General features: G+C 46.7%; 1 protein-coding gene across 1 annotated transcript in view; it reads right to left on the reverse strand.

Moving 5' to 3' along the window:
- Window positions 1-7,403: 7,403 nt before the first annotated feature.
- Window positions 7,404-27,594, reverse strand: part of HADH (hydroxyacyl-CoA dehydrogenase) — a 49,448-nt gene continuing 29,257 nt past the window's right edge. Inside the window, exons 4-8 of the mRNA XM_037031910.1 lie at window positions 24,314-24,440; window positions 21,167-21,256; window positions 17,291-17,363; window positions 9,405-9,521; window positions 7,404-8,222 (exon numbers count right to left, since the gene is read on the reverse strand). Coding sequence (XP_036887805.1) covers window positions 8,104-8,222; window positions 9,405-9,521; window positions 17,291-17,363; window positions 21,167-21,256; window positions 24,314-24,440 — 526 coding nt within the window. The 3' untranslated portion in view covers window positions 7,404-8,103. The remainder of the gene's footprint in view (window positions 8,223-9,404; window positions 9,522-17,290; window positions 17,364-21,166; window positions 21,257-24,313; window positions 24,441-27,594) is intronic.

The raw sequence follows: 27,594 nt of genomic DNA on the forward strand, positions 1-27,594 counted from the left end.
GTCCGCATCCTCTCTGAACCGGAAGTTCCTTCCCTCCATTCAGTCCCCTCCTTTTTCATACTTGCTTTCAGAATAACGTTTCCCAGAGAACTTCACAGTTGCTTTCTGCAGACGGTGATTCTGGGGAAGGAGAGTCAGGAGCCCCCTAGAGGCCCCGACCACGGAAGCTCCCTGGGGGCGGGTGGGGGGGGGGGTCACCCAGCCACTGCTTCTCTTCGTCTGGGAGCCTTGAGGCTTCCTTCCCAGCCCCAGGCTCCGAGCTCAACAGTGTGCCCTGAGGAGGAGGATGGGTCTGCCTTTTTCTAGGAAGCGACCTTTCTCTTAGATCATAGTTGGCACACTGGCCCTTAGAAGGGGTGTTTCCAGACACTTTCATGACTTCAGCTGTCCTAAGTATGGTACTGTTTCTTCTGGAGTTTGGTCTAAGGCTACAACAATGTGGAACCTCTAATCGGGGTCCATGAGCACTAACACGATGTCTGTGTGGCTTTCCTCTTAAGACAAGTCACAAGGGAGTAACACATGGTTCTGATAGAAAAGGGGAAAACGCCACACGATGGAGTAGCTGTACAAATCACACTTACTACACATGCCATGGCATGTTATTTTTATACATAATTTTAAGAGCTGCCTTACTTCCAGGGATACGTGCAGACATACACACAAAATTTTGAACTGTTTTTTAATAGAAACTGAATAGTTTGCAATTAAACATCTTAATACTAAGAGAGTGTGATTCAAAATGCTGCTTATATAGGTGTATTAAGGGAAAGAATAGGATCATTGATTTTGTTGGCTTTCTCTTAGTAAATACCATTTTGGAAGCTGCTAAACTTCCCATTAGAGAGGGGAAAACCTGTATAATCCTCTCCTGCAGCCAAAACTGGTTCTGAGAGAGGCCAGGGAATGGGGGTAGCAAGCAGTTGTTAAACATCACTCACATAAATAAACCTAAGTTAGAGTTTTATACATACTAGGTAATATGGAATTAATAATTTGTGGTAAAACCTGAATAACTCAAGTGGAAACTGGCTGTTTACTCCCCTGCCCATTTGAGAGAAAAATGCTTGTGTTTACCACTGGGCAGGGCTGTGGGCCAGTGACTGGTGTAAAAAGAAAGGCCCAGTGTGCCCTCACTCAGTCCATTTCATGGTGCACCTGCCATAAGCTATGCTGAAATAATTGTACACCAGAAAAAATGTTGCTGTTTATAAGCTTATTCACCACCTGCGTTTGTTATAACATGCAAACATCCTTTTCCTGAGTGGTAATTTGGATTTAAAAACCAGGCTCCGCGTTAGGAAGGAGGTGACGCAGCAGGAGAAGCCCAGGTTCGGGGTCGCACTGAGCTGGACAACAACCCCCCCCCACCACTGTTGGGCGCTGTGCACCTACCCCTCCGAGCACACCTCCTTGTGGGCTCCATGAGATCACTGACCTGTACAAAGGTATGGTGAGTGGCACAGAAGACAGACACCTGGCACACAGGAAATAGCTAATAAATGAATTTCCCTTTGAATTGTTCCATAAGTGGATATTAAACATACTTTTTTCTGCCCACTGTAAAAAAATTCCATGTGTATTGCCATAGGGCCATGAGCACACTTCTTCTGCCCATGGACTTGACAGGCAGCCAGGTCCGGCCAGTCTGTTCTAGACCAAAGACCAAGGAAATACTTACAGAAAACAGGCCGAGTTTGAATTGTACTGAGTCATCTACACAGATTTGTTTTAAGTATTTTTCTTACTCTGCAATAGCTTGTTACTCCAACTCACATGCTGAAGCTTCAGGATGACCATCTCTGTGCCCCTCAGTTTCCGCCACCCGCATGCCCCAGAACAGTAGGGATGGGGAAGGCCAAGGTCAGGAGCACTGGAGTGCAGTCCTGAGAAGGCTGTGGCCACTGGGGAGGGGCCGGGGCTGCAACTGCAGGTCCATGAATGAGCTCTGCTTTCCCCAGTGACCGCCCAGCATTTGACATACCTGTGATTTTGGCAGAAGGCCCCTAAAAACTAGTTCTCTCCTAACAAAGAAAACCCCTGGCACACAGGAAACTTAACAGGAAAGGGGAAATAACAGAGAAAAATCAAGACAAAAACATTAATGATGACCCCAGGCCTGTGAGTGAAGCATGCCATGCGAGCTACTGGCGGAATCCATGGGAGACCGAGCGCTGAAAGGGCAGCGGGTCTGGCACCGGGATGTAGGTGGGGAAGCTCGAGTCTCTACCAGCCGTGCGGACTCTGCTCCTTACCCCTCCCTCCCTCCCTCCCTCCCTCGCTCCCTCCCTCATGCGCCACCCTGTTCTCTGGCAGCTGTGGAGCAAGAGCTGCTCACCTGGGGAGCAGCCTGCTGGCAGCCATCTCTTCCCCAGACGACCCACAGAGCTGACCCGGCAGGGACAGACAGTGGTGCTCCTGCCACATGCCGACGCGGTGCCACCACCACCTTTCCGAACTTGGACATGGGGGCTGACGGGCCCTGCTAATCCACCTTCCCGGGAGTGTATGCCAAATCCTCCACACGGCTCCAGGATGAGGCACTTAGGGTCCAGCACTTGAAACTGCCCCAAGCAGCTGCTTAGTTCAAACACGTCTTCTTCCCGGCGCTGGTTTGGGAAGCTTCTCAGTTCCCTGTCCTCTAAACCCAGTGGAATGGATGGCTGTTTAAGAGGAAGCAGGACCCAGAGCTCTCATTCTGGAGGTTTTCCCTTCTCATACCTGCTCGCCTAAAAACCGACTCCAGCTTTGGGGTGGAATATCCAAGTAAGCGGGCTGAGATGTCTCGCTGAGGCCGGGAGCCCCACATTCACACGGCAGCTTCTCCAGTGAGGAGGCCTGCGTCCTCACCCACCACGCCAAGCGGCTTTGCCTTGACAAATCACACTACGGTAGGGCAGTTTCTCTTCTGTTCACATTCTACCATTTCCCTAAATTTTGGGACCCTCTCCCCTATATATCTGCTTTTTTTCTGGGGTCATAAATTATCCCATCTACCGCCTGTACATGAAATGTAACCTACTCCGGCACAGGCGCCTCCAGCAGCTCACAGGTTTCCTGCACGCTCTCCCCTCCGGGGTCCCCTGCCAGCACCTCCCCAGAAGTCTGGGAAGCTCTTCCACAGCGGCTGGGGGTGGGGTGTGGAGCTCCAGAACTTATCTTTTACCCAGGTGGAGCCCCAGCTTAACTTCTAAGACTCTTTTATAAGACTCTGGGGCTGTTCCCAACTCAGCTCTCTCCCCTCGAGTGTGAGATGTCCAGGCTCTCTGTAAGCCGTAGGCACTGGGAAGGAACTGTGGCCTCCTTCCCCACTGGGCAAAGGAGGCTGTCATAGTTGCTGTAGTATGCAACACAGTGCGTTCAACACGCGATGCCCGTCATCTCGGTCTTTAACAGCACTATGGAATCCGGGCCGTCACTCTGCCCATTCTCCCAGACAGACCCAGGAGTCTGGGAGACCCAGGAGTCTGAGCCCCCCGGGACTGCACAAGCAAAGGGGCTGGAGCTGAGCACCAGAACCCAAGTCTGATTAATTCTGAAGCCCATGGTATTAATCATTTACCAGGTTGCAGGGCTGGTTGATTCTGCAACAGCTACATCTGGTGATTTTAAATAAAACAGCAAATTATGGGGGTTTTGTCTTTCAGTAGTTAAAATTTGGTCTGCCGTAGAAATAAAAACCGTGGTTATGAAATATTGAGACTGATTTTAAAAGTAGAATTTCTACAACCAAATGAAAACAGTAATGCTTCCATTGTTCAAAGCATTTTTTGTTACTATTTAGGTAGCATCGATACCTGTTTAGAAAAAAATTAGTCCCACAAAATTATAGTCATACCTTGTATTTTTAGTAGACTTAATTGGTTACTTTGGTTGAAATGTCAATAGGATTAAAATAAAGGCAGAACAAGACAAAAGCTTGTTTCAAATGTGTGAAAAGTGTAATTGAAAAACCAAGAGAGAAAGCAGAAAGTACGTTGTATAAGCCACGACTAACATATTGGTTCTACCCTCTCTGTCAGTCAGTGGTTGAGTCTGCAACAAGCTTCTAAAAGCTGACCTGTTAATCAGGTCAGCTATTTGAAAGTTTTCTATTTCCTCACGGAGTGAGGAATCATTTTGTACCAGTTTCCCAGTTCCAAAATCTGGTCCCATCTTTCCCCCATGCCGCACCACTTAACAATCCCCAAAACGGAAATACAATTTATACCTGATGTCAAAAGAAGCTAGCCAACCATTTCCCCACATGAAACCGTTATCAACAGTGCATCTTATGCACATTGAAGGTACACAATTTTTATTTACAAAGACGTCTTCCTAAGCATTGAAACTATCCTTCAGGGAATAAGGACTTCCAGCCAAGAAGAAGGCATAGGAAGATATGCTTTGCTTCCTTCCACAACCAAAAGGCAACAACGAATTTAAAAACAAAAACAGCCAGAACTGCCAGAAAATCGAACTGTATGGAAGTCTGACAACCAAGGAGTTAAAGAAGAAACATTCATCCAGACTGGTGTGCCAAGACAAAGAAATATGGCCCAAATGAAGGAAAAGATCAAAACTCCAGAAAAAGAACTAAGGGACGAAGAGATAGCCAACCTATCAGATGCACAGTTCAAAATACTGGTAATCAAGATGCTCAGAGTACTGACTGAATTAGCCACAAAATAAAGAAGTGAAGGCCATACAAAGTGAAATACAACAAAATATACAGGGAACCAACAGTGAAGGGAAGGAAACCAGGACTCAGATGAATGGTTTGGACCAGAAGGAAGAAATAAGCATTCAACCAGAAGAAAATGAAGAAACAAGCTTTCGGAGTAATGAGGCTTAGGAACCTCTGGAACAACTTTAAACCTGTCAACATGTGAATAATAGGGGTGTCCTAAGGAGAAGAGGAAGAGCAAGAAGTTGAAAACTTATTTGAAAAAATAATGAAGAACTTCCCCAATCTGGCAAAGGAAATAGACATGCAAGTCTAGGAAGCTCAGAGTGGCAAAGAAATTGGACCCAAGGAAGCACACACCAAGACACATAATTACCCAAGATTAAAGATAAGGAGAGAATCTGAAAAGCAACAAGAGAAAAGCAGACAGTTACCTACAAAGGAGTTCCCATAAGACTATAAGCTGATTTCTCAAAAGAAACTTTGGCAAGCAATAGGAGGCTGGAAAGAAGTATTCAAAGTCATGAAAGGCAAGGACCTACATCCAAGATTGCTCTATCCAGCAAAGCTTCCATTTAGAATGAAGGACAGATAAGTGCTTCCCAGATAAGGAGTTCATCATCACCAAGCTCTTATTCTATGAAATGTTAAAGGGACTTGTCTAAAAAGATCAAAACTATGAACAGTAAAATGATAACAAACTCAGAACTATCAACAACTGAACTTAAAAAAAAACCAAAGCAAACAACTAGAATAGGAACAGAATCAGACACAGAAATGCGATCACACAGAGGGTTCAAAGCAAGAAGGAGCGGAGGGAGAATGGGGGAAAAGGTACAAGGAATAAGAAGCATAATTGGTAGGGACAAAATAGAGGGAGGTTAAGAAAAGTATAGGAAATGGAGAACCCAAAGAACTTGTATGTATAGCCCATGGACATGAACTGAGAGGGGGAGAATGCTGGAGGGAGTGGGGTGCAGGGCAGAGGAGGAGAAAAAGAAATGGGACAACTACAATAGCATAATCAGTAAGATACACTTAAAAAAAAACTATTCTCAGAGACCACCACCTTACTAAGCCCAACTGAGGTCTAGGTGATAGCTATGCTGATGCTCACTCAATCTTTTTTAACAAGCCATTTCATCAGTGTTGTGGTTTTCCTTCCAATCTCAAATTTTCATTTCTACAATAGGAATATAATCACTAAGAAGGGAGTAAAGAGAAGGGGGGTGGGTAGTGTCCTTTTGACCTAAACCCTGGGAGTTACTGAGGACACCACTCTCAACTAAGGCATTTGTGAGGATGTTCAAGATGCCTTCCCATTCACAAACAAGAGGCACAGAAAGATTTTTTGGAAATGATAGAAGAATGTTCAGAGGCTAGGGTTTTGACTCGCTGGTAGGCTGGAAGCACATTTACGAATCTTAGCCAGAAAAAGACTGCTGTGACCCCAACCCCCACATCCCGGCAGGCTGGTGGTCACACTGAGGCATTCACTCTCTTCCTTGAAGTTCAGAGGTCAAGAAAGAGTCCTGCCATTTTCGGGACAAGGGCCCACATCCTGTGGGCAGTCCGGTCAGTGCGAAGGAAATGAAGCCCCTCCTAAGGCCAGAACACACATCAAAGGTCGAGAGCCAGCCCCGGAGTGAGTGGGTGGCGGGACCACAAGGGTGACCTTGAGTCACGGAAACGGCGGTGGCATCACAGGTGCTTCCTTTTCTTCGTTAGGAAATGTTTTATAAGAATAACCTACAAGTTTCCTCACCAAGCTCTGTGTGTGGCAGAAATGTACATTTTTATTTTCCTATTATGCTATAGCTAGATCCAAGAAAAAAAGATTAAGAAGCTCCCTTCTGTTGGGAGGTGGGGGGAATCTCTCAACCATTAGGCTTATGACCCAGGCCACCAAACAAGGATGCCCATGTTGGGGACACTCCTGTTTGAAAGTCTGGATTTGCTGTTTTGTATTCAATTTGATCATCAAAGCCTAGTTCTAATGCGGGCTCTGCTACGAAACCTCTGGGCCTTGGGCACATAACTTAGGGACTTTGTTATGAGGTCACTGGATCGCAGGGTTTCTGATGTGTCTCTAGCTTCCAAATTCTACCTTGGGAGACACACCCACAAGCCAATGATTCAGAGAAGCTACGAAAAAGGAAAAGGACTCGCGGACCCAGACAACACTGTGGTGACCGCAGAGGGGAGCGGGCACGTGGAGACTAAATGGTAGTGGGAAAGAATACAATAAAAACATTTTTAAAAATAAAAAGGATTTAAAAGCGAACAGTTTACCTTGGCATGGGGATGTGAAGTACAGCACAGAGAATGCAGTCAACGATACTGTCATAACTGTGTGTGGTGCCAGGTGGGGACCAGAAACATCGGGGGAACACTGTCAAGTATGTGACTATCTAACCACTATGCTGAACACGTGAAACTAATACAAAATATTTTTAAATGTGAACAATAATTGAAAAATAAAAGTCTTTTAAAAACTTTAAGAACTAGACGTAGATCATGTTCACATTATTTCTCCTGGCAAAAACCCCAGAGTGACGCCTGTGGTCAGGGCCACAGCGAGTAGCCCCGCCCCACCTCCACACCACGGCCGCTTCAAACAGCCGCCACGCACCGAAGAAGATGGGGCAGAGTCTCGCCTAAATTACCGAACTTTACTTTTATAACTATTTAAGTATATTACTTTAAATTATACATGTTTATTTCATTTCAAAATTTCACAGATTAAAAGAATGTATTTATTGGAGTCAATTTATAGGGCAGTTTGCAGTAATAATTTCTCATGGAAAAAAAGAGAGAGACAGACCATAATTATTCTGATTCCAGGTGTGGATGAGACCTCTTCCCACAATCCAAGCACATGGAAACACTCCTGCCAATCCAGCAGCGCATCTTGACAATGAGTTGAGTAGAGACAGGAGACTTAGGTCAAGCCCAGAATGTATGGGAAGGCCTGAAGCTGCAGGTAGCAAACATTCTCATGAGGCACATACAATGCTGCTCCCTACAGCACTTTAGACAATACCACGGACACGTCAACAGCCATGCCCCCGCGTGGCGGTGATGCACCCGGCACGCTCTTGGAGGAAGTGCTTTCCCCTCCACAGGTGAATGTGTTCAGGCAATGAGTTATGAAAATGATGAGGTTCAAAAAAAATGTTTGCTCCAAGGCACCAAGGGTGTAAAGCTTTTTCGAAAACACAAAGAAATGAACAGACTAAAAAAAGGGCATTCATTTTCAGTGGAGGACTCTGCTATATGTAAATAATTATGTCAGACAGATTATAATCAAAATGCACATCTAACAGACTATGCTGTGTAAGAGAAATGTCTGACCCAAGAGCATTCCCGCAGGCACTTGGGGCAACTGCTGGTACGAGCTTACAGAGTTCTTCTCGAAGCCAGAGAACCTGGACTCGTCATTTGTATTTGTAAAATCCTTCTCCAGTCTTCTTGCCGAGCTTGTTCTCTGCTACCAACTTATTCATGCATGTGCTGGGCTGAAACAAGGGGTTCTGCGTGTCCATCTCATGCCAGCCTGCGCAGAGGAGGGGAGAGGGCTTAGGATGAAGTGCAGGGTTAATTTTCACATCTCAGCATTCCCAGGGCAGGTCCAGAGGCAGGGCTTGAGGGGAAGATTCCTACTTTGATGGGGAAGACCCCCTGGGCACGGTGCCCCTCGGGCCAACTCAGCAGAGACAGAGGGAGGCTGAGCTGGTGCAGGCCCAGGAGGCCCAAAGGAGGAGTGCTGCCTGTCCCCAACCCCCATGCCGCCGAGGCCTGGCTCTGCCTCGATCCTCCTGAAATCCCAGGTTCATCTGCAGCTGTGGCCCTCACTGGCACAAACAACTTGCAGAACATGTCAAATATCTGAATTTGCTGCTACTGGAATTTTACATCCTCTCAAAATTCTAAGGGTCATGCTCCAAGTACAACCTTCCTCACTCCTCCCAAACACGTAAGTTTTCTTTGTGAAACTTGGGAGTATGAGCCACATTCAACTTCAGTGGTGCCGTTTCAACAATTATTTTTACCCTGCCTTCAGAGCCTCTAGAGTAAAATGGACACTTTTTAAAAACTGGTTTAAAAAACTTTTTTTAGAAACTGGTTTTAGAGAGAGGAAGGGAGAGGAAGAGAGAGAGAGAGAAGCATTGATTTGTTGTTCCACTTATGTATGCATTCATTGGTTGACTTTTGTAAGTGCCCTGACCAGGGACAGAACACACAACTTTGTTGTATGGAGATGAAGCTCCCACTGAGCCACCTGGCCAGGGCCTAAAATGGACACATTAAGAAAGATGGTTATGTATCCTGATTGCGGAAGAGGTTACACTGATCAGAGTGTGTGGGAACAGGCGCAGTGCACCGGTGTCCATCCCCTGGTTTCCACACTGTACCGCGGTCACGTAAGATGGGGCCATTGGGCAGTACTGGGAAGAGGGGTAAACAGAACCTGTCCACTTTGTGTTCGAAACTTCCTGTGGATATAATTATTTAAAAAGGAAAAGTTAAAAACAAAAAAGGTACCCTGTGAGCAGACACCAGGCAGTCACATTTTTCCTTCTCCTACCATTTATCTATTAACTTGAAGCTAAGTCCTTTCCAAGACTTGGAAAGTCTCCTGAGACCCTAATAATTTGTTTTAAGTAGGCATTAGAAGTCATAGTGGAGAGAGACTACCTCAACTCGGAGAAAGACAACAGAGAATTCCAAGTCCTACCGTCCATGATGAACTTCGTAGTATCCAGCCCGACGTAATCCAGAAGTTCAAAGGGGCCCATGGGATACCCGGCCCCCAGCTTCATAGCAGTGTCGATGTCTTCCTTGGATGCGTCACCTGGGGAGGAGAGGGCAGCCCTCAGTCACCACCGTCTTTCCCACGATTCTCCTTGTCAAGCCGTCAGTTCCAAAATTACTAGTTTGACATATTTGCACATTAAAAAAATATTCAGAGTCAGGATTTCTAGCTTGGGTAAGACTTTGCCAAATAAGTCGCAAGATTTCAAAGCTATTCCACCAGGCTATTCTGTGAGGTGAACTCTGTCTTTGGAAAGATAAAGCCCCAGTGGCCTCGAAACATGAGTTACTTTCTAATGGCTTGGAATTTTCCAACTCTGGAATAATTTACTAAAATATCATTTAAAGCGAGAACAGATTTTTGATTTATGAATGAACTTATTTTTTTTTAAGTTTTGTTTTTGTATTTATTTTATATGTACATTTGTACTTATTATATACTTATCTTTCCACTCTAGCTTTGTTTTACAAGTGATGAGTATTCCTGCAGAATCATATTGACACAAGCTCATCAGCCAAGATAATATTCAAAGAAAAGTCCAACCCCGATTTCAAATGGCGACGCAAGGTGAAAAGAGTGTTGAGAAGACGAAGACAAGGGCCAAGAGGCATTTTTCTTGGAACTTTATCCTAAACGATTGTCCTTGGACCATAAGAGGTTTTTACAGGGAACAACCTGTCCTCTTTCTCTGAAATCAGGAACAGAAGCGTCTCTAATAACTGGCTATCTAGAATTTTGTTCCACAACATAAAGGGGTAATGATACTAAAATATTAAAATACTCAGAGGTGCCCTACCTAATTATTTGAGATTTTGGGGCATGAGAAACAGGAACTACTTAAACATCTATAAAGGCTTTTTAAAAAGCAGATTGAGTACGAAAGTAATGCTAAAGGATTTCAAGCAGTCCAAGGTGATTAAAATACCAATTATTTAATAAGGGTGACATTATTAGTACTCCACTAATTAGTCAGGAGATCCTGCCTGAGAATCATGATTTGAGTTTTAGGTCATAAGAAGGCAAAGAGAACAAAAATGATCACAGGTATGAGCCTTGTCGGGTGTCCTCACTCACTCACTCCACGTGCAATCATCTGTTATGTACCGGACGCCCAGTCTTAGAAGGAGACAGAGAGAACCAAGACGACCACGCATGAGTATAAGTGCTCATGATACAACGGGAAGACTCAGGTGTCAATCAGACATGTCTCCATAGTAAGTGCTGAAGAGTCACACAGCTCTGTGGGCAAAGATGGAGAGGTTTACTCACATTACCATTACGCTACCAAAACCAGCACCAGGCCCAGGTTCTAAAAGTCCCAAAGAGAATCCTAAGGGAAGAGCAGGCAGGGAAGGGCATCCAGGCAGCAGGAACAGCATGCACCAAGGCAGGAATGAGAAATTCCACGGCAATGGAAAAGTGGAATCTGCTCACAGAATTTCATTAAGCCCCAAGGCGTCTACAGCATCAGAGCCGGAATGCTGGAATGAGGAGTGAGCCCGGTACACTCCTGCGGCTCAGCACCTGCCGCCACCTGGGCCTGGTGCCCAGTGTCCGCAGACATCTGACATCTGCTCAGAGTACCACCTCTCTCCACGCATATAAACCAGCAACTGTCAGGGCTCTAGGCCAGGACTCCTGCCAGATTCCTGGTCACAACCTCACTTGTTGTTATCTGATGGTTATTCACTAGGAGCTGTCTCCTCTCAGAGGAATATAGCAACTTACCTAAATTTATTTAATCAAATCTATATTCAAGGACAGGCAACGAATCCTAGAGGCAAGACTGTAATTCTAGATCCCGAGACTCATTTAACTATTTCAAAACAAAAATCAAACACACACACACACACACACACACACACACACACACAAAGACAGCATATCTAAAAAAATAAAAGGTTTTACAAAGTCAGCTCAACTCTAAAATTTACTCTTAGTAATACAGAGGCAAAGAGGCAAAAAAGAGAGAGAGAGAAATAAATAACACACAAAGACTGGTGTGCCGTGTGGGAATTAAATGTGGTATCGCATTTTAAGAACAATATACTTCCTAACCTTCCTTGTATGTTGCTCAGTGAAGCACATCACTGAGAATCTGATACCCTCTCCAAAAAAAATGTATATACACACAAAATTCTGCATCAACCATAAGAGGTTCAAGGGATCCTCCTACCCATTTACGAGCCCTTAACTCTAGATGACAAAGAAAAGCTTCCTCAGTGAACTCCCAGATCTTCTGCATCATGGGAACCTGGGATCCCAGGACTGGCCCCAACATGGCTCTTGCTGGCTCATCAGCGCCACCTACCAACCATTCTTAGCACTAACAACCACCAGGGTCAGCAACAAGGGGCAGAACCTCTACACAGCCAGCATTCTTTTATTCAGCAACAGTGACCTCAGTGCCGGTCCTACACCAGCACTTTGTGGGATAATAAGACGAAGACCCGGATATTGCCACAGAAAAGAGTACAGAAGACAACGGAGAAGGATAGCAACAACAGATTAGGTCCAGCCTGTGGCCTGAGGACACTCCAGAGGGGCACAGGGACAAAGGTGGGGGAGAGGTGTGTGCTGATGAAGGCAGGGGCAGAGGGTGAGGAAAGGTAGGGGTGCTGTACTTGGCAGGTGATGACAGAACCAGGGAAAGTCCTAAGGAGGGAAATGACAGTGCCAGCAGGAATCCAGTGACTGGGGGCACTCCCAGGGTGTCACCCAAGAAGAGCTAACCATGTGGCCCCATCACCCTGCCCTTACTTGACTGACTTGTCAAGTGGCATCCGATGGGGTCAGCTGTCCCTGCACACAGGATGAGGGCGACTGACCCCACCGATCAGGCCGTAACTACAGTAGGAATGAATGAGGACCTCAAGGGCACTGAGAATGGAGGCTCAGCACAGACGACCGAGGGTACAGAACATCAGAGCATAGGTGAGGAGGCAGTAGAGTGCCTTGAGATACCAAGGGCACAAAAGGGGTGTGGTGACAGCTGTCCAGGATGTTTGAGTAGATGACAGCTGAGATGGCCCCTGCTGTGATGCCCACCCCTCGTCCTGAGCAGCCGCCACCCCCCCCAGGGAGCCCTGTACCAAGCCTGTCTGGGGAGCATTCGCCCCACAGGTCTATCAACAGTGCTTGTTACGGGGTGAAGGTCTGTGTCCCCCAAGCTCAGATGTTGAAACCCTATCCCCAATGCAATGATATAAAAAGGTGGGGCCTTTGGGAGGTGATTGGAGTTAGATGAGGTCATGAGGGTGGAGCCCCCATGAATGGGATTAGAGCCCTTTTTAGAGCTTGCTCCTGGCTCTGCAATCTTCACAGGACACAGGAGTCAGCAGTCTGCAACTGGAAGGGGCCCCTCACCAGAATGCAGCTGTGCTGTCACACTGATTGCAGACTTCCAGCCTCCAGAACTGTGAGAAATAAACTTGTTATTTATAAGCCACCCAGTCCTCGGTGTTCTTGCTATAGCAGCCCAAGCTGATCAAGACAGTGTTGTAGGGCATCCTCCTCAAATGAGTTCAGAAAGGGCTGAGCTACAGAGTCACTGACTTCACTGTGCAACTCTGTGCTGGGCCCCGGGGCTCCCCCAGCTGGGGCGGGGGGTGGGGGGGTAGGGCAGACAGAGCAGGCAGTCTCCTCACCTGCTGGGGCAGCAGGCTACTTTCCATAAGCATGGCAGCTACTTTCCATAAGCATGGCAGTGGAGACCAGTTAGAAAAAGGCCAGAGGTAGTGTGAACCTGTCTGCTGCTTGAAGGAGACTCACTGAGACAGGCTAACTAGCACGGGGGAACTGGGGTGACAGGGAGGAATCAAAAGTGACAAATGAAGAGATGTGACAGGCAAGAAAAGGATGATCCAAAAGGGCTTCAGGTTTCAAAGTCGAAGGGATCAGCTAGTCAGTCACTCGATGCAGACAAGTGGCAACAGGGTGGCGGGCGTGCATCTAAACACACCTCTGAGTTGGCTGAAGGAGGGAGAACCATGAGGCGGTGGCAGGGACGTAGTAAGAAGCCCGAGGTGTGACATAAGGAGTTTAGCCGATAATGTGGCTTGCCGAGAGGAAGCACCCACGCCAGACCCAACACCCCGCTGCTCCAGAAGCACATGCTCTGGCTCGGAGGGTCCAAGAAGGCTGTGGGGAGAGACGAAGGGACGGCAATGACAGGGTGCTGGGGGCAGCATCAAATCAGACCAACAGCAGTTCCCCCACGGGGTCAGATGCCCGCTTCCAGCTTCACCTCGCAGGCCACTAGGGACAGTGAGGGTCAAAGGGAGTCCATCTATTTAGAAAGGGACCACTGTGGGTGAGGGGACAGAGACAAGAGGGCTTTCTACTGACAATCAGCTGAAAGGCGTATGGAAACTCATACTATCAAAGTGACAGTACGTTTCAGGGAGAAAAACACCATTAGGAGGTGGATCACCCACATACTACATTCTAACACATTACATTTAAAAAAACAACCTGCCTTTCAAAGTAGGGCAAAACACTTCCCGCTTTCTCTGAGGTGTAATTAGGCATATTTGCTGATAGATAAACACAGAAGTGTTGGTTTGATCTTGAGCAAAACTGAGGCAAATGCTTCCATGAAACAGAAAAGTTTTAATATTTAAAGCAGATTTTGAGAAAGCAAATGTGCTTTCATCTCTCCAGAAGAGCTGGTATAAACGTTTTGTTTCAAAAATGACATTCTTTGAGCAAGCATTTGTGAAGTAACTGAAAACAATTACATTTGTTTTTTATCAAGTCCTATTAAGGTCTGTTTGCCTTTGAAGCAGACGTGATAGTTACCTCCCCAGAGATGTAGTGGGGAAGGCAGGCAGGAGGATACATGACATTCTGTAACCTGGACCAGGTCCAAAGTCTTCTATTTCTATTGACAAGTATTAAGAAAACATTTTGACCTTTCTCAAGGTCAAAAAGCACCACCCACGGCGGCACCATCAGCGAGGCCAGCAGAGCTGTTAGGCAGGGTCCGTGGCACATTCAGCCCTGTTACTTACTTCCTATCCTGCAGCCTCAACTTTATTTTTTCCAAATACATTTTATTGATTATGCTATTACAGCTGTCCCATTTTTTTCCTTCCCTTTATCCTCCTCTGACTTACATCCCACCTCCCACCATCATTCCCCCAACTTAATTCATGTCCATGGGTCATACATATAAGTCCTTTGGCTTCTCCATTTCCCATACTATTCTTAATCTCGTCTATTATTTTTTTTAAGATTTTATTTATTTACTTTAAGAGAGAGGGGATGGGAAGGAGAAAGAGAGGAAAACATCAATGTGTGGTTGCCTTTCATGCGCCCCCTACTGGGACCCTGGCCTGCAAACAAGGCCTGTGCCCTGACTGGGAATTGAACCAGTGACCCTTTGGTTCACAGGCTGGCACTCATTCCACTGAGCCACACCAGCCAGGGCCCCTTGTCAATTTTGTACCTCCAATTTATGCTTTTTAAAAATTATATTTTATTGATTATGCTATTACAGTTTTCCCAATTTTCTCCCTTTATTCCCCCTCCTTCCCGCACCCCCCAATCCTCCAGCATCCCCACCTTAGTTCATGTCCATGGGTTGTACACATGAGTTCTTTTAGTCGTGTTTCCTATAACATTTTTGACTTCTTCCTATCTATTTAATGCCTATTAATTATGCTTCTTCTTCCCTGTACCTCCCCCCATTCCTCCCCTCACTCCCCCACTGAAAACCCTCCATGTGATGTCCATTTCTCTGCTTCTATTCCTGTTCTAGTTGTTTGCTTAGTTTTTGTTTTCATTGTTTTTTTCTTTTATTTTTTTAGGTTCATTTGTTAGTAATTGTGAGTTTGTTGTCATTTTACTGTTCATATTTTTTATCTTCCTTTTCTTAGAGTAAGTCCCTTTAACATTTCACATAATAACAGCTTGGCGATGATGAACTCCTTTAATTTGACCTTATCTGGGAAGCACTTTACCTGCCCTTCCATTCTAAATGATAGTTTTGCTGGATAGAGTAATCTTGGATATAGGTCCTTGCCTTTCATGACTTCAAATACTTCTTTCCAGCCCTTTCTTGCCTGTAAGGTTTCTTTTGAGAAATCAGCTGATAGTCTGATGGGAACTCCTTTGTAGGTAACTGTCTCCTTTTCTCCTGCTACTTTTAAGATTCTCTCCTTATCTTTAATCTTGGGTAATTATGATGTGCCTTGGTGTGCTTCTTTGGGTCCAACTTCTTTGGGACTCTCTGAGCTTCCTGGAAGTCTATTTCCTTTGCCATATTGGGGAAATTTTCCTTCATTATGTTTTCAAATAAGTTTTTAATTTCTTGCTGTTGTTCTTCTCTTTCTGACACCCCTCAGATTCAGATGTTGAATGTTTAAAGTTGTCCTGGAAGTTCCTCAGCCTCTCCTCATATTTCTGAATTCTTGTTTTCTCATTCTGTTTTCTCATTCTGTTCTGTTTCTCATTTTTGAATTATTGTTTTCTCAACCTCTTCTCGCAGTTGGTGTTTATTTGATTGTTTATTTCTTCCTTCTGCTCCAAACCATTGATTTGAGTCCCAGTTTCCTTCCCTTCGCTGTTGGTTCCCCATATATTTTGCTTTATTTCACTTCCACAAGCTTCACTTTTTTCTCTATTTTGCAACCTTACTCAATCATTTCTGTGAGCATCCAGATTACCAGTATTTTGAACTATGCACCTGATAAGTTGGCTACCTCTTTGTCGCTTAGTTGTATTTTTTCTGGAGCTTCGATCTGTTCTTTCATTTGGGCCATATTTTTTTTGTCTCAGAGCAGCTGTTAGGTTGTAAGGGGCGAAGCCTTAGGTGTTCGCCAGGGCAGGGCAACCCAAGTCACTGTATTGTGTGTCACTATTTGTGACGGAAGAGGTCCAAGAAGGAACGGTGCTGCTTGCTCAGCTCTCTACTGGTTTTCAGTCCCTTCCCCTGCTACCCACAAACAAATTGGCCCTTCTGGTGCTGATTCCTGGGTGGGTGGGTCTCTCCCTAGGACCCCGTGGGTCTTTCCAACGAACTCTCCTGTGATGCTGGGAGTTTCTCCCACTGCCGCAACCCCCACAGATTTTTACCACCAGAAGTTTTGAGGTTTTATTTCCCTGTGCTGGAACCCTGGGTTGTGCAGTCTGTCTTGCTCCCCAGTTGTTCTTCCCGGTTTACCCGCACACAAATGTGGGACCACCTGGTCCTCCAGTCACTGCCTTGCTGCAAGCCCTGTCCACCCTGGCTGGCCTGTCTCCACCCCTCCTCCCAGTCTGGATGAATGTTTCTTCTTTAACTCCTTGGTTGTGAGACTTCCATACAGTTTGATTCTTCTGGAAGTTCTGGTTATTTTTTGCTTTTAAATTTGTTGTTGTCCTTCTTTTCATTGTGCAAGGAGACAAAGTATATCTATTTACATCTCCACCTTGGCAGGAAGTCCTAGGCTGTTCACAGCCTCAATTTTAGAACCTTAAGGAAAAGTGAAGGTCATCTGACCCAATGATTTTTACACTATTACTATTATTTTAAGTGATAAATCTTTCAACCAAAAACAGAGACCCAGGCTATAAACCCAGGCGGGAAGTGCAATCGCTCTAGCTGGGACTACAGTGGAGGGTCCTAGAACCGTACCTCAAAGGCCTCACAGGGAACTCGGGGATCCCTGGGAACACAGTGGCAAAGGCAGCAGGGCCCAGGGCGAGGCCAAGTCACGCAGCCAGAGGAGGGAAGCAGGCCCCCTGCCCGCACGGCCCGCCCTTCCTGCAGACCCCGCATGAGGACTCCCGAGGCAGAGCCTCCCAGACCTGCTCAGGACAGCTACCTCGTTCGAACAGCCGGACTGCTTCCATGAGGTACGGCACCAGCAGGCGGTTCACAATAAATCCAGGGGTGTCCTGCGTTAGGAGACAGAAAAATAAAAGATCAATGAATTTTCACTGAACTTTACCCTTTTGTGAAGTTACCAGGTTGTCCCTTCCCACCCGAGGTTATGCTACCCACATTTACAGAGCTATACATTTCCAAAACTGGTTTGCGTTGGGAACAAGAAAAATAGTCTCAGCCCCAAGGAGCCTGCGTCCCTAGCAAACACCCTGTAAGTTGATTGCCATCTGTTTAGTTTCAAAATTTTCCTTTCAGTTGAGTCAGACCCCACCCTGTTCCCGCGCGCGGGCTCTGTGAGCCAACAGCTAACCGCCACATCTGCTTCTGTGCAACACTTGTTTGCTTGCCCCTATATAAGGACTTAGCTGTAAGCACCGCGCGCGACTCTCATTTGCAGCCCCTGCGGGCACCGTGTCTGCGGACACTTTGAGAGTTCGCCCCTGTGCAGGTTAAACTTGGCCAATAAAGTAACATCTTTGAAACCCTGAAAGTCTCCAACATTTGTTCTCGCGGTTGGTGGATGCAACAGTTTGAAGCGACAGCATGGCCTTACCAGGTGTCTCCACTGCATGGATCCTGAAATAAAGGCCAATCAAGGTAGGGGGTCACTGGAGAGCACATCTTCGGGGCAGGCAGATCGGGGCTCAAATTCTAATACTCTGACCATGCACCATCCCGAAATTCAGTTTCACCATCTGTGAGATGGGAGTAATCGTTTCCACGTGCCAAGTTGGGAAGCTACATCAGGAACCACCCGTGCCGGGCATACTGCCCTACACCCCAACGGTAGCCCCTCTCCTCCTCTCCTCGCCCACACTCCTCTCAGGGATCTAATGAAAGTACTGCTCCATCCCAAACAACCCTCACAGGAGCAGCACTGCTTCCTCGGAGCCATTCCTGGGCCATTCAGGATTTTCTCCTGCTTCCACGCACATTGCAAGATGGTCAACCTGGGAACAGGCTCCTGGACAACGGAGCGGATGCCCTGAGAGCCCGATCGCAAGCCTTCACACACACCACCTAGGACCCACCACCCTGGATGACGCCTTCCAAGCCCCTCCACGTGGAAACGCTTCCTCATCTCTCCCGGAGGCCGAGTGTGGGTGTGGATCCAACTGCGGATCTCTCTTCGGGGCCTGTGGGGCGGGCTGCAGTGATACGTATTTTTCGGTGGTGTTTATGTATAGCTGATTCCATCAAGCTAATGCCACCTCCTCTTTTAATAAGGGGCTGTGACCTTCCTGCAGGCAGAAGCCTCACCCCGTGCCTGGGTTCCCTTTCTAACACACATGAGGCAATCCACAACATCGAGTTACAGGTGACCGCCCTGCACTACTCCGGTAGCTAACCCTACTGCACGCGCGGCGTCCACTGAGCAGCAAAGCCACGGGACTGGTGCTTCCTGTGAGACCACCTCCTACCTCTATCTCCCACCAGGAATACAGACAGCCACAAAAAGCCTTTATCAGTTTAACCAAGATTATATTAATGAAACAAGATGATTTTATAACCAGGGCAAAAATGCTTCACAGCTTCAAAAAGTTTACTGTAGAAACTCAAGACAGGGTACGCAAGTACAGGAAGCACATCACATACAAGGTTAGAAGTAAGAAAGCAGCCTGGGAAAAATATCTGCTCCACTTATAATATACACAGTTTTTACACAGATACAGTTAATATTGTCTACATAAAGATCTTAGGAAGAGTACTAAAATTCACAAAATATTTAAACACACTACTAATTAAAGAAACAGTTACTGGAACAAAATAGCATTTTGCCAGTAAGATTTTTGAGAGTCTTTTCCCCCCATTCAGTGCTGCCACGGACGCTGAGGCAGTTTCAAAACATTAGTGGAATGAAAAGAGACATCACTTATATTGTTCGTGCTCTTATTTATTAAATACATTTTGCTGTACTTACTATGTGCCTGGTATTGTTCTAAGTATGTTACGAATATTAGTTCATTTACTCCTCCTATTAACCCTGTGAGACAAGCACCATTGCTACCTTTTTGCGAGGCAGAGGACACTGGGGCACAGAGAGACGAGGTAACTTGCCCAAGGTCACACAGCCAGTAAGTGCCAGAGGCAAGACTTAAGCCAGGTCAGGCTGGCTCTAGAGTCGGGCCTTCCCTGGTTTACACCTGTGAAATCTCACTATGAAAACAGGCCCATTAAGTGCCATTCTTCTTTGTTGGGTGTTGGTAATTGCCACGGCAATCCTATAGTCCAAAACCTGCTTTGTCCCCTACCTGTTTTTGAAATAAAGTTTTATTAGGACTCGGCCATCCTCATCTCAACGTGTTTGTTAGCTGTGCTCTTTTCCACTCCAACAGCAGGGCTGAGAAGCCACAGCCAAAACCATGTGGCCTGCAATACTCACTGCTGGCCCTTTACACGACAGTGTGCAGACCCCGGTCCTACGTGGTTGCCTTATATTGTCTAGACACCTCACCCAGAGTCTGAATCACTGGCCCACAAAGACTCCCAGAGAGTGCTAGTGTCTAGCTCAGAGAAAGTGTTCTGGACGACCTGACAGAGGTAATTTTATGAGACCAAAGAGTTCCTATCCCTGCATCTGCCGTGGCAACCCCAGCGGGAGACAGATCCTTACTCTCCATGAGCTAACGATTCCGCTGCAGAAGACGCGCACTGGCTCGGCCCCGCACTCCCACTTTTCATAACGAGCTTCCGATTTGCTACACACTGAGGCTCTTTCTAACACATTATTACTATGTGCCACTAACACAGCACAGACTGGTAAGAAGGCGCAATTGTAACATCTGGTGAGTAATATGATTTTTTAAAAAGTTCAGATGATGTAAAACCACAAAAATAAACAAACAACGAATGAGTGTTAAAATGATGAGCCCTCCTAATAACACTGCCCGGAATGGGGCAACGGCACCTATTTGTCTGCTCTCTTCGGCTCCCAGGTCCACACCGACAGACACACTTACTCACATGAATCATCACAACACGAGTCTTCATGGTGAACACAACACCGAGTTCAAAGTTGAGAACCTTTTAGAAAGCACAGTGTGCTATGAAAAGAACCACAACAGTGCAGAAGCTTATGGTCAAAAAGCAGGTGACACATTTATGAAAATGTGTAATGGCATTCTGGGACACAACCGCTTCAGCAGAAACACTGCCAAGTCACGCAGAAGTGTGGCCCCTAAACCTGGGGGACCCAGAGAGGAGCTCCAGCAGCCGAGATCGAGGCGGTCAGAGTGAAGCAGTGGACAGCAAGGGGGTCACTTGACATCTAATGGGCGGGCACCTTAGGAAAGGGGGAAGGCCGAGGCCCGCCCTCCGTCTGACTGCGCATCTCACTGGAAACAACACAAAGCACAAGGCGGCATTCCACTGAGAAACAGCTTTTTTAACGCAACCTAGGGCGGGCGGCTGCTCCTCGTTCACCACCCCCAGGCACGTGCGGTGGTCCGGCCCACAGGGAAGCCGTGCTTGTTTGGCAGGCATGTGTACACCAGGCTGTGCCTGACACACCGGGTGGTTCGGGCTCCCTGCGGCCTAGCAGAAGCTGAAGCTGACGGGGTAACAAAATCCATTTACGGAAACACAGCTGCCCATCAGCAGTCAGCTGGGCCCCATTAGGATCCCAGCCTCTTTATGACAGCCTCGGGCTTCCCGGCTGGCAAGCCAGAGGAGGTGCAGCTCGCTGTCACCACGCAGGGACAGGCCTGCAGCCCAAGCGCCCTATCTCTTGCATCATTCTACAGTGTACGAATTCTGCCTGGAGTAAGTTCGGGTCCCAGGAGAAGCAGCCCCTTTCGACCTACTCATTCCCTACCTTGCAAGAAACAGGATGCTTCCCCAGGGCTTTGCTGAAGTCCACCAGAGATTCAAACGTCTTCTGGCTGGTCATTGGTGTTTTAATGACCTGGAAATGCAAAACAGAAAAGAATTATGACCAAGAGTCAGCAAACAATTTTAATAGAACAATTCAAGAAGCACTAACCAAAAGCATCCACAGAGGCAGCAAAAATAGAAAGAAGGATCTCAAGCCAGAAACACACTGCTTACCAAAATGCCCACTGTAATTCAGTGAGGTGCTGCAGAACACACGAAATCAAGGCTTTAAATATAAACGTGTGTGCATGTAGTAATACGGCTTTGCTGCTAAGGCTCAAACCCCAGGGGCGCCACTTGCTGGCCCCGTGACTCTGGGCATGCTCTGTGAAACCGACAGGACACTGAAATCATTCTATCGCAGGGACCTGAGGTGAGGACGTAATTAGTTGGGGAGGCAGAGAATTACGTGCAGCCCCTAACAGGTCTGAAGTGCTCAGGAAATGCTGGCTTTCGCTGGTGTTTTACTTGCTACTATTCACTGCTTTGTAGAGTTAACTGGAAGCCTACCAAAGTAGGATGACTGTCCCAAGAACTCGGCATGGAGTCCTCCCTTCTCTCAGTAGAGAGAAGGAGCCCCAGAACATTGAGTGATTTGGCCAAATCACAGGCCTCCTGGCCCCTGAGTTGAGTGTCTCCCCATTATTCCACCCTCTTGTGCACAGATGCCCCAGAGGCTAAAGGCTCCCTTTGCTTCAGAACATGCTCATCCCAGAGGAGGGGCTCGTGGCTGGGGCCTGCTGCCCACCAGGCACCTCAGGAGGGTGCCCACAGTCCTGTGAGCCCCCCAAAGGTAGCGGGCAAAGGTCCAGCAGCCGGCTGGGATCTACAGGAAACGGTACCATGCCCTGAGTCAGCCCTCAGGAAACAGTAAGATTTACCTGTTAGGAATGAGATTTTGACAAATGGAGAGAGAGCCAGGCAAATGTATACCCTATATATAATTTAAATGCCAGTTAGGAAATTTCAATGAGAGTCAAAACAAACGGGCTTGGCTTTGGCACCAGGCCCTTTCTATGAGCACAGGCAGGGCAGACCAACCCTCCGGCCTCACCTCTCTCCTCTGAAATGGGAGAATGATACCTGACACGTCCTCATAAGAGCACTGGACGGCTTAATGAGCTGGTGTCTGTGCGAGATGAAAGGCACTACACACACGAAGGGCATTATCATTCGCGTCTTACTGTGATCACAGCACGGGGTGTGGCGGTGTGCTCTGGCACCAAGGGAAGTAAACGGTGGGAACGGAGCACAGCACCAGGAGGCAGAGAGCAGCACTGGGCAGCACCGGCCAGACCCTGCTCTGCAGGCGTCAGGAACCGACCGACCGCAGGCCAGGAGTTGCTCCCAGGAGGCGTCAGAAGCCTCGATCAGAGCTATGCAGATGGAGCGGGGGTGAAGGCTGCTAATTACGGAGTTTTAAAAATAATTTGCTGGTTTAAAGAAGTCAATGGTAAAGGTTTTTAACAGAAGGGCTAAATATTTATTCATTCAACAAAGAGCAACATGCTACAGATAATCTGCTTATAGCTCCAACAGATTCTGAAAATATACACGTAGTTCCAAGTAAGAAAGAACCACTCAGACACACGTGCAAGCGCTGAAGTTAAAGAATGAACACTGAACAGAGGAGAGCACTTTTAGAAAACATCTCCTAGAAAATGCTAACATTCGCTAACAAGCATTGGCTATTAACAACCAATGCTCGACATTTCCAAAGACACAGACATTATCAGATAAACACACAGTTGAAAATGACATTATTAGAGTATGAAGTAAATCTACAAAATGTCTTTATCTCCAAAACACATATGCACATAAGATAGTAACTAAAGAAAGTAATTAGTCCCCAAGTCCTGAAATGTTAAAATCCCATTCCACTTCTTTTGCTCTTTTCTGCATAAAAGAGGATAAATGTGGTTTCCTCCACTCCCACGCTTCCCCTCCACTTCATTCTTCAAATTCTCCAAAAACAGCCTTAGGGAAGGGAGTAAACTGGAAGAAGCTGGGGAGCAATGTCAACAGAACAGACGGAGTCCTATCCCAAGAGTGGTCAGAGCTGTCACCTGACAGAAAACTAAGGGAAAATCGTCATCATTAACCTAGAAGGTAACGCTTACGGGGATAAAGGAAGGAAGGGGGCCTGCAGGAGAAGGCAGCAGTGGAGAAAACAGATCCCCAAACACCCTGGCAGGGAGGCCCTCGGAGACCGGGGCCTGCTCCTCGGCTCCCATCCCCCACCCCCCACCGTTGGCAGGTCCCCCACAGGTGGCAGACCAATAAACCCTCAAACTCACAACAAATGCTGCTGTAACAGCTGCTGCTCCTCAGACCCTGTAATTAGCCGCCTGTAAAAGGCAAGCTGCCACATTTCAGGTGCAAACTGTCTATCGGGACTCCATCTCCCTCACGCCCAAGTCTCCAACCAAGTAGAAGCGGCCCAACCAGGAAGCTTCTACCTGGGCTGGGGCAGCGCCCCCTGGCCACTCTCCTCCACCTTCAGGTTTGTGGTCAGGAGGTTTAAGGTTATCAGGAGCTCTTTAACTGGATCACAACACCTAAGAGGTGTGCCTCATCTGGGCACAACACTGAGGCCCTATTAAATGGGGCCAAATTCACCCCAGGAACGGCAGACAGGTGGTACAGTGACTCTCGTGCAACGCCAGGCTGCCTGGTAAGAATCCCACTTCCAGCCTGGAGCAAACTGCCCTCAGCGAGACCATGTGAACACGTGAAGCTCCCCCGAGTCTCATCAAGCCAGGGGTCTTCAGTGCTGCCTTCCCAGTCTGAGGCCTTTCTCTGCACTGCCCATCAGCTATGGCACAAACAAGTAAGTGACATCCACAAAGTTAACAGCCCCCCTAGACACCACGGATCAGAACAGAGGGCTGTGAAAGAACAAAGCACAGGGGCCTTCCACTGGTCCTAAAAGGACAGGCCACGGCCAGAGAATCACAGCACCAGGACAACCTTCCTCCCATTAAAAACCACCCAGTGCAATCCCCAGCGGCAGGGCAGGAGCGAATCAGAGACGCAGGACCGAGAGCTCGCAAAGCAAGCAAACACGCATGAGCGGGCACCCACTGACCTCCACGAGCTTCATCATGGGCACTGGGTTGAAGAAATGGAGCCCGGCGAATCGGTCCTGTCTGGTGGTGGCGTTGGCTATGCTCGTGATCTGCAAAGAGGAAGTGTTGCTGGCAAAGATTGTGTGTCTGTGGAGAGAAAGATGGTCAGTACTGGAATGAGTCCCGTCTTTGGAACGGTCAGGACAACTCTCGGGGACGCTGCGCAAGGCAACTGCTTACTGCCCAGATCTGCAGTCCCGACCCCCGAAGGAAGTCAGAGAAAAGACACTTCTTCCTAAAGGAAGCTGAAATCAAGTGACCTGGTTTGTTTCATTTTAGACTTTCAGATTAAGTGATTTAAGTTACCTATTCCAAAGGTGTATTTAATCTTTGACAATCTTTCCTTAATTTTACAGAGCAAAATTTCTCCTCTCTACTAGTATAATATTCGTGTTATGTCAGGAAAAAAGGAGGCAGCTACTTAACCAACCAGTCACAAGATGAAACTGTAAGTGATCAAAGACTAATGAAAGAACAAAGGGTGCGTCAAATGCACAGAAAATTGTAAAGAAACACCTGGGTTCTGGTAGGCAGATACACTTTGCGTCCCCGTGCAATGAAAAGTAGGAAAAAACAAATTTAAAAACAAAAAATAACCAGAGCTGCCAGAAAACCAAACTTTATGGAAGTGTGAAAGCAAAGGAATTGAAGAAGAAACATCCACACAGACTGGTAGGAGGGGCAGAGACAGGCAGCTGGGGTGCAAGGTGGCAGCTGGCAGGCCCAACAAGGAGGAAGCTTTATTATATTATAGCTTTATCTACACGCTATATTTATCCACACACTAATATATCCTATATATCCTATATTAGCGTGTGGATAAATCAGGAGAAACAACTGGGGAGCAAGACAGACCCCCCCCAACCCAGGGTCCCAGTGTGAGGAAATAAAGCCTCAAAACCCCTGACTGAAAACACCTGAGGGGGTTGAGGCAGCAGCGGGAGAAACTCCCAGGCTCACAGGAGAGTTCGTTGGAGAGACCCACAGGGTCCTAGAATGTACACAAAACCAGCCACCCGGGAATCGGCACCAGAAGGGCCCAATTTGATTGTGGGTAGTGGGGGAAGTGACTGAAAACCAACAGAGAGGGGAGCAAGCAGCACTGTTCCCTCTTGCACCCTCCCCCACAGACAGCGCCACAACACAGCAATGTGGGTTACCCAGCCCTAGTGAACACCTAAGGCTCTGCCCCTTACTACACAACAGGCACGATGAGACAAAAAAAAAAAATAGCCCAAATGAAAGAACAGATCAAAGCTCCAGCAAAAAATACAACTAAGCAACAAAGAGAGAGCCAACCTATCAGATGCAGAGTCCAGAACACTGGTAAGCAGGATGCTCACAGAATTAGTTGAGTACGGTCATAAAACAGAGGAAAAAATAAAGGCTATGAAAAGTGAAATAAAGGAAAATGTACAGGGAACAACAGTGATGGGTAGGAAACTGGGACTCAAATCAATGGTTTGGAGCAAAAGGAAGAAATAAACATTCAACCAGAACAGAATGAGAAAACAAGAATTCAAAAATATGAGGAGAGGCTGAGGAACCTCCAGGACAACTTTAAGCATTCAACATCTGAATCATAGGGGTGCCAGAAGGGGAAGAAAAACAACAAAAATTAAAAACTTATCTGAACAAATAATAAAGAAAAACTTCTCCAATCTGGCAAAGGAAATAGACTTCCAGGAAGTCCAGGAAGCTCAGAGAGTCTCAAAGAAGTTGGACCCAAGGAGGAACACACCAAGACACATCATAATTACATTACCCAAGATTAAAATGAAGGAGAGAATCCTAGAAGCAGCAAGAGATAAGGGGACAGTCACCTACAAAGGAGTACCCATCAGACTGTCAGCTGATTTCTCAAGAGAGACCTTACAGGCAAGAAGGGGCTGGAAAGAAGTATTCCAAATTATGAAAGGCAAGGACCTGCACCCAAAATTACTCTATTTAGCAAAGCTATCATTTAGAATGGAAGGGCAGATAAAGTGCTTCCCAGATAAGGTCAAGTTAAAGGAGTTCATCATCAAGCAACTCCTTATTCTATGAAATGTTAAAGAGACTTAGCTAAGAAAAAGAAGATAAAAAATATGAACAGTAAAATGACAACAAACTCACAACTATCAACAACTGAACCTAAAAAATCAAAAACAAAAGTGAACCAAGGGAACAACTAGGACAGGAACAGATTCACAGAAATGGAGATCCCATGAAGAGTTATGAGAAGGGAGGGGGATGGAGAAGAATGGGGGAAAAGGTACAGGAAATAAGAAGCATAAATGGCAGGTACAAAATAGACAGGGGGAGGTTAAGAACAGTACAAGAAATGTAGAAGCCAAAGAACTTACATGTATGACACATGGACACGAACTGCATGTGGGGGAATGATGGTCAGGGGACGGGTACAAGGCAGAGGGGAATAAAGGGGAGGAAAAAATGGAACAAATGTAATAGCAGAATCAATAAAACATAAAATAGAATAAAAAAAGAAACGCCTGAATTCTCAACTAGAAACATCAGGTAAGAAACATGAATGAAGATCTTTCCCCCTCAAGTGAAAAGCTTTCCTTCCCCACTGAATGGAGACGCAAATGAAAAGAGAAGAGAACGACCTGGTCCAAAAGCAGCTTTAAGTTAAAGGTTACACAAGTAGAACTGGGGAAGGAAAGATACGCGCAAATACATAGTAACTATAGTTCAAGGTAGTCTACTTCTAAAAAAGCAGCACCATTTTCTCTTGTACATATAAAATATTTTTAAAAATACACACTGACTTAAACTGAATTTAACTTTTAAGACCACAATAAAGCACAGTGCCAAAGGCACAACAGGCAAATCTCTAACAGGCAAGACTTCTAGACTTTCCTATGGCGCCACCTTGTGGATGAGTATACACAACACAGCCTGATGCTAATCAGGACCACCAAGGCACCCGTGTCACAGTACAGGAGGCCAGTTGTCCCTTATTGAGCACCTTCGGGGGTTCCTGCTTACTGAAGAGCAATACTGCAATCGGCCTGAAAACAGGGGCAAGTGGGAAGAGGGGCAGGGGAAGAAACAAGTAATCTGGAAAGAGGAGAGTGAGGAGAGGAGAAACCAGTGTGCTGGGTGGCTGGCCAAGAGCCTGAGGGAGGAACCACTTCCCTTTAAAGGCACTGTAACACCCACCTTTTCCAAACAACTTCCAAGTTGGCCAATTTAAAAGCTAGGTAGAGGGGCTTTCCTTTTAAGAAAATGACATTTT

Source organism: Sturnira hondurensis, unplaced genomic scaffold (genome assembly GCF_014824575.4).
Source record: "Sturnira hondurensis isolate 20B ecotype Veracruz unplaced genomic scaffold, ASM1482457v3 Scaffold0021214, whole genome shotgun sequence".
Classification (NCBI taxonomy): domain Eukaryota; kingdom Metazoa; phylum Chordata; class Mammalia; order Chiroptera; family Phyllostomidae; genus Sturnira; species Sturnira hondurensis.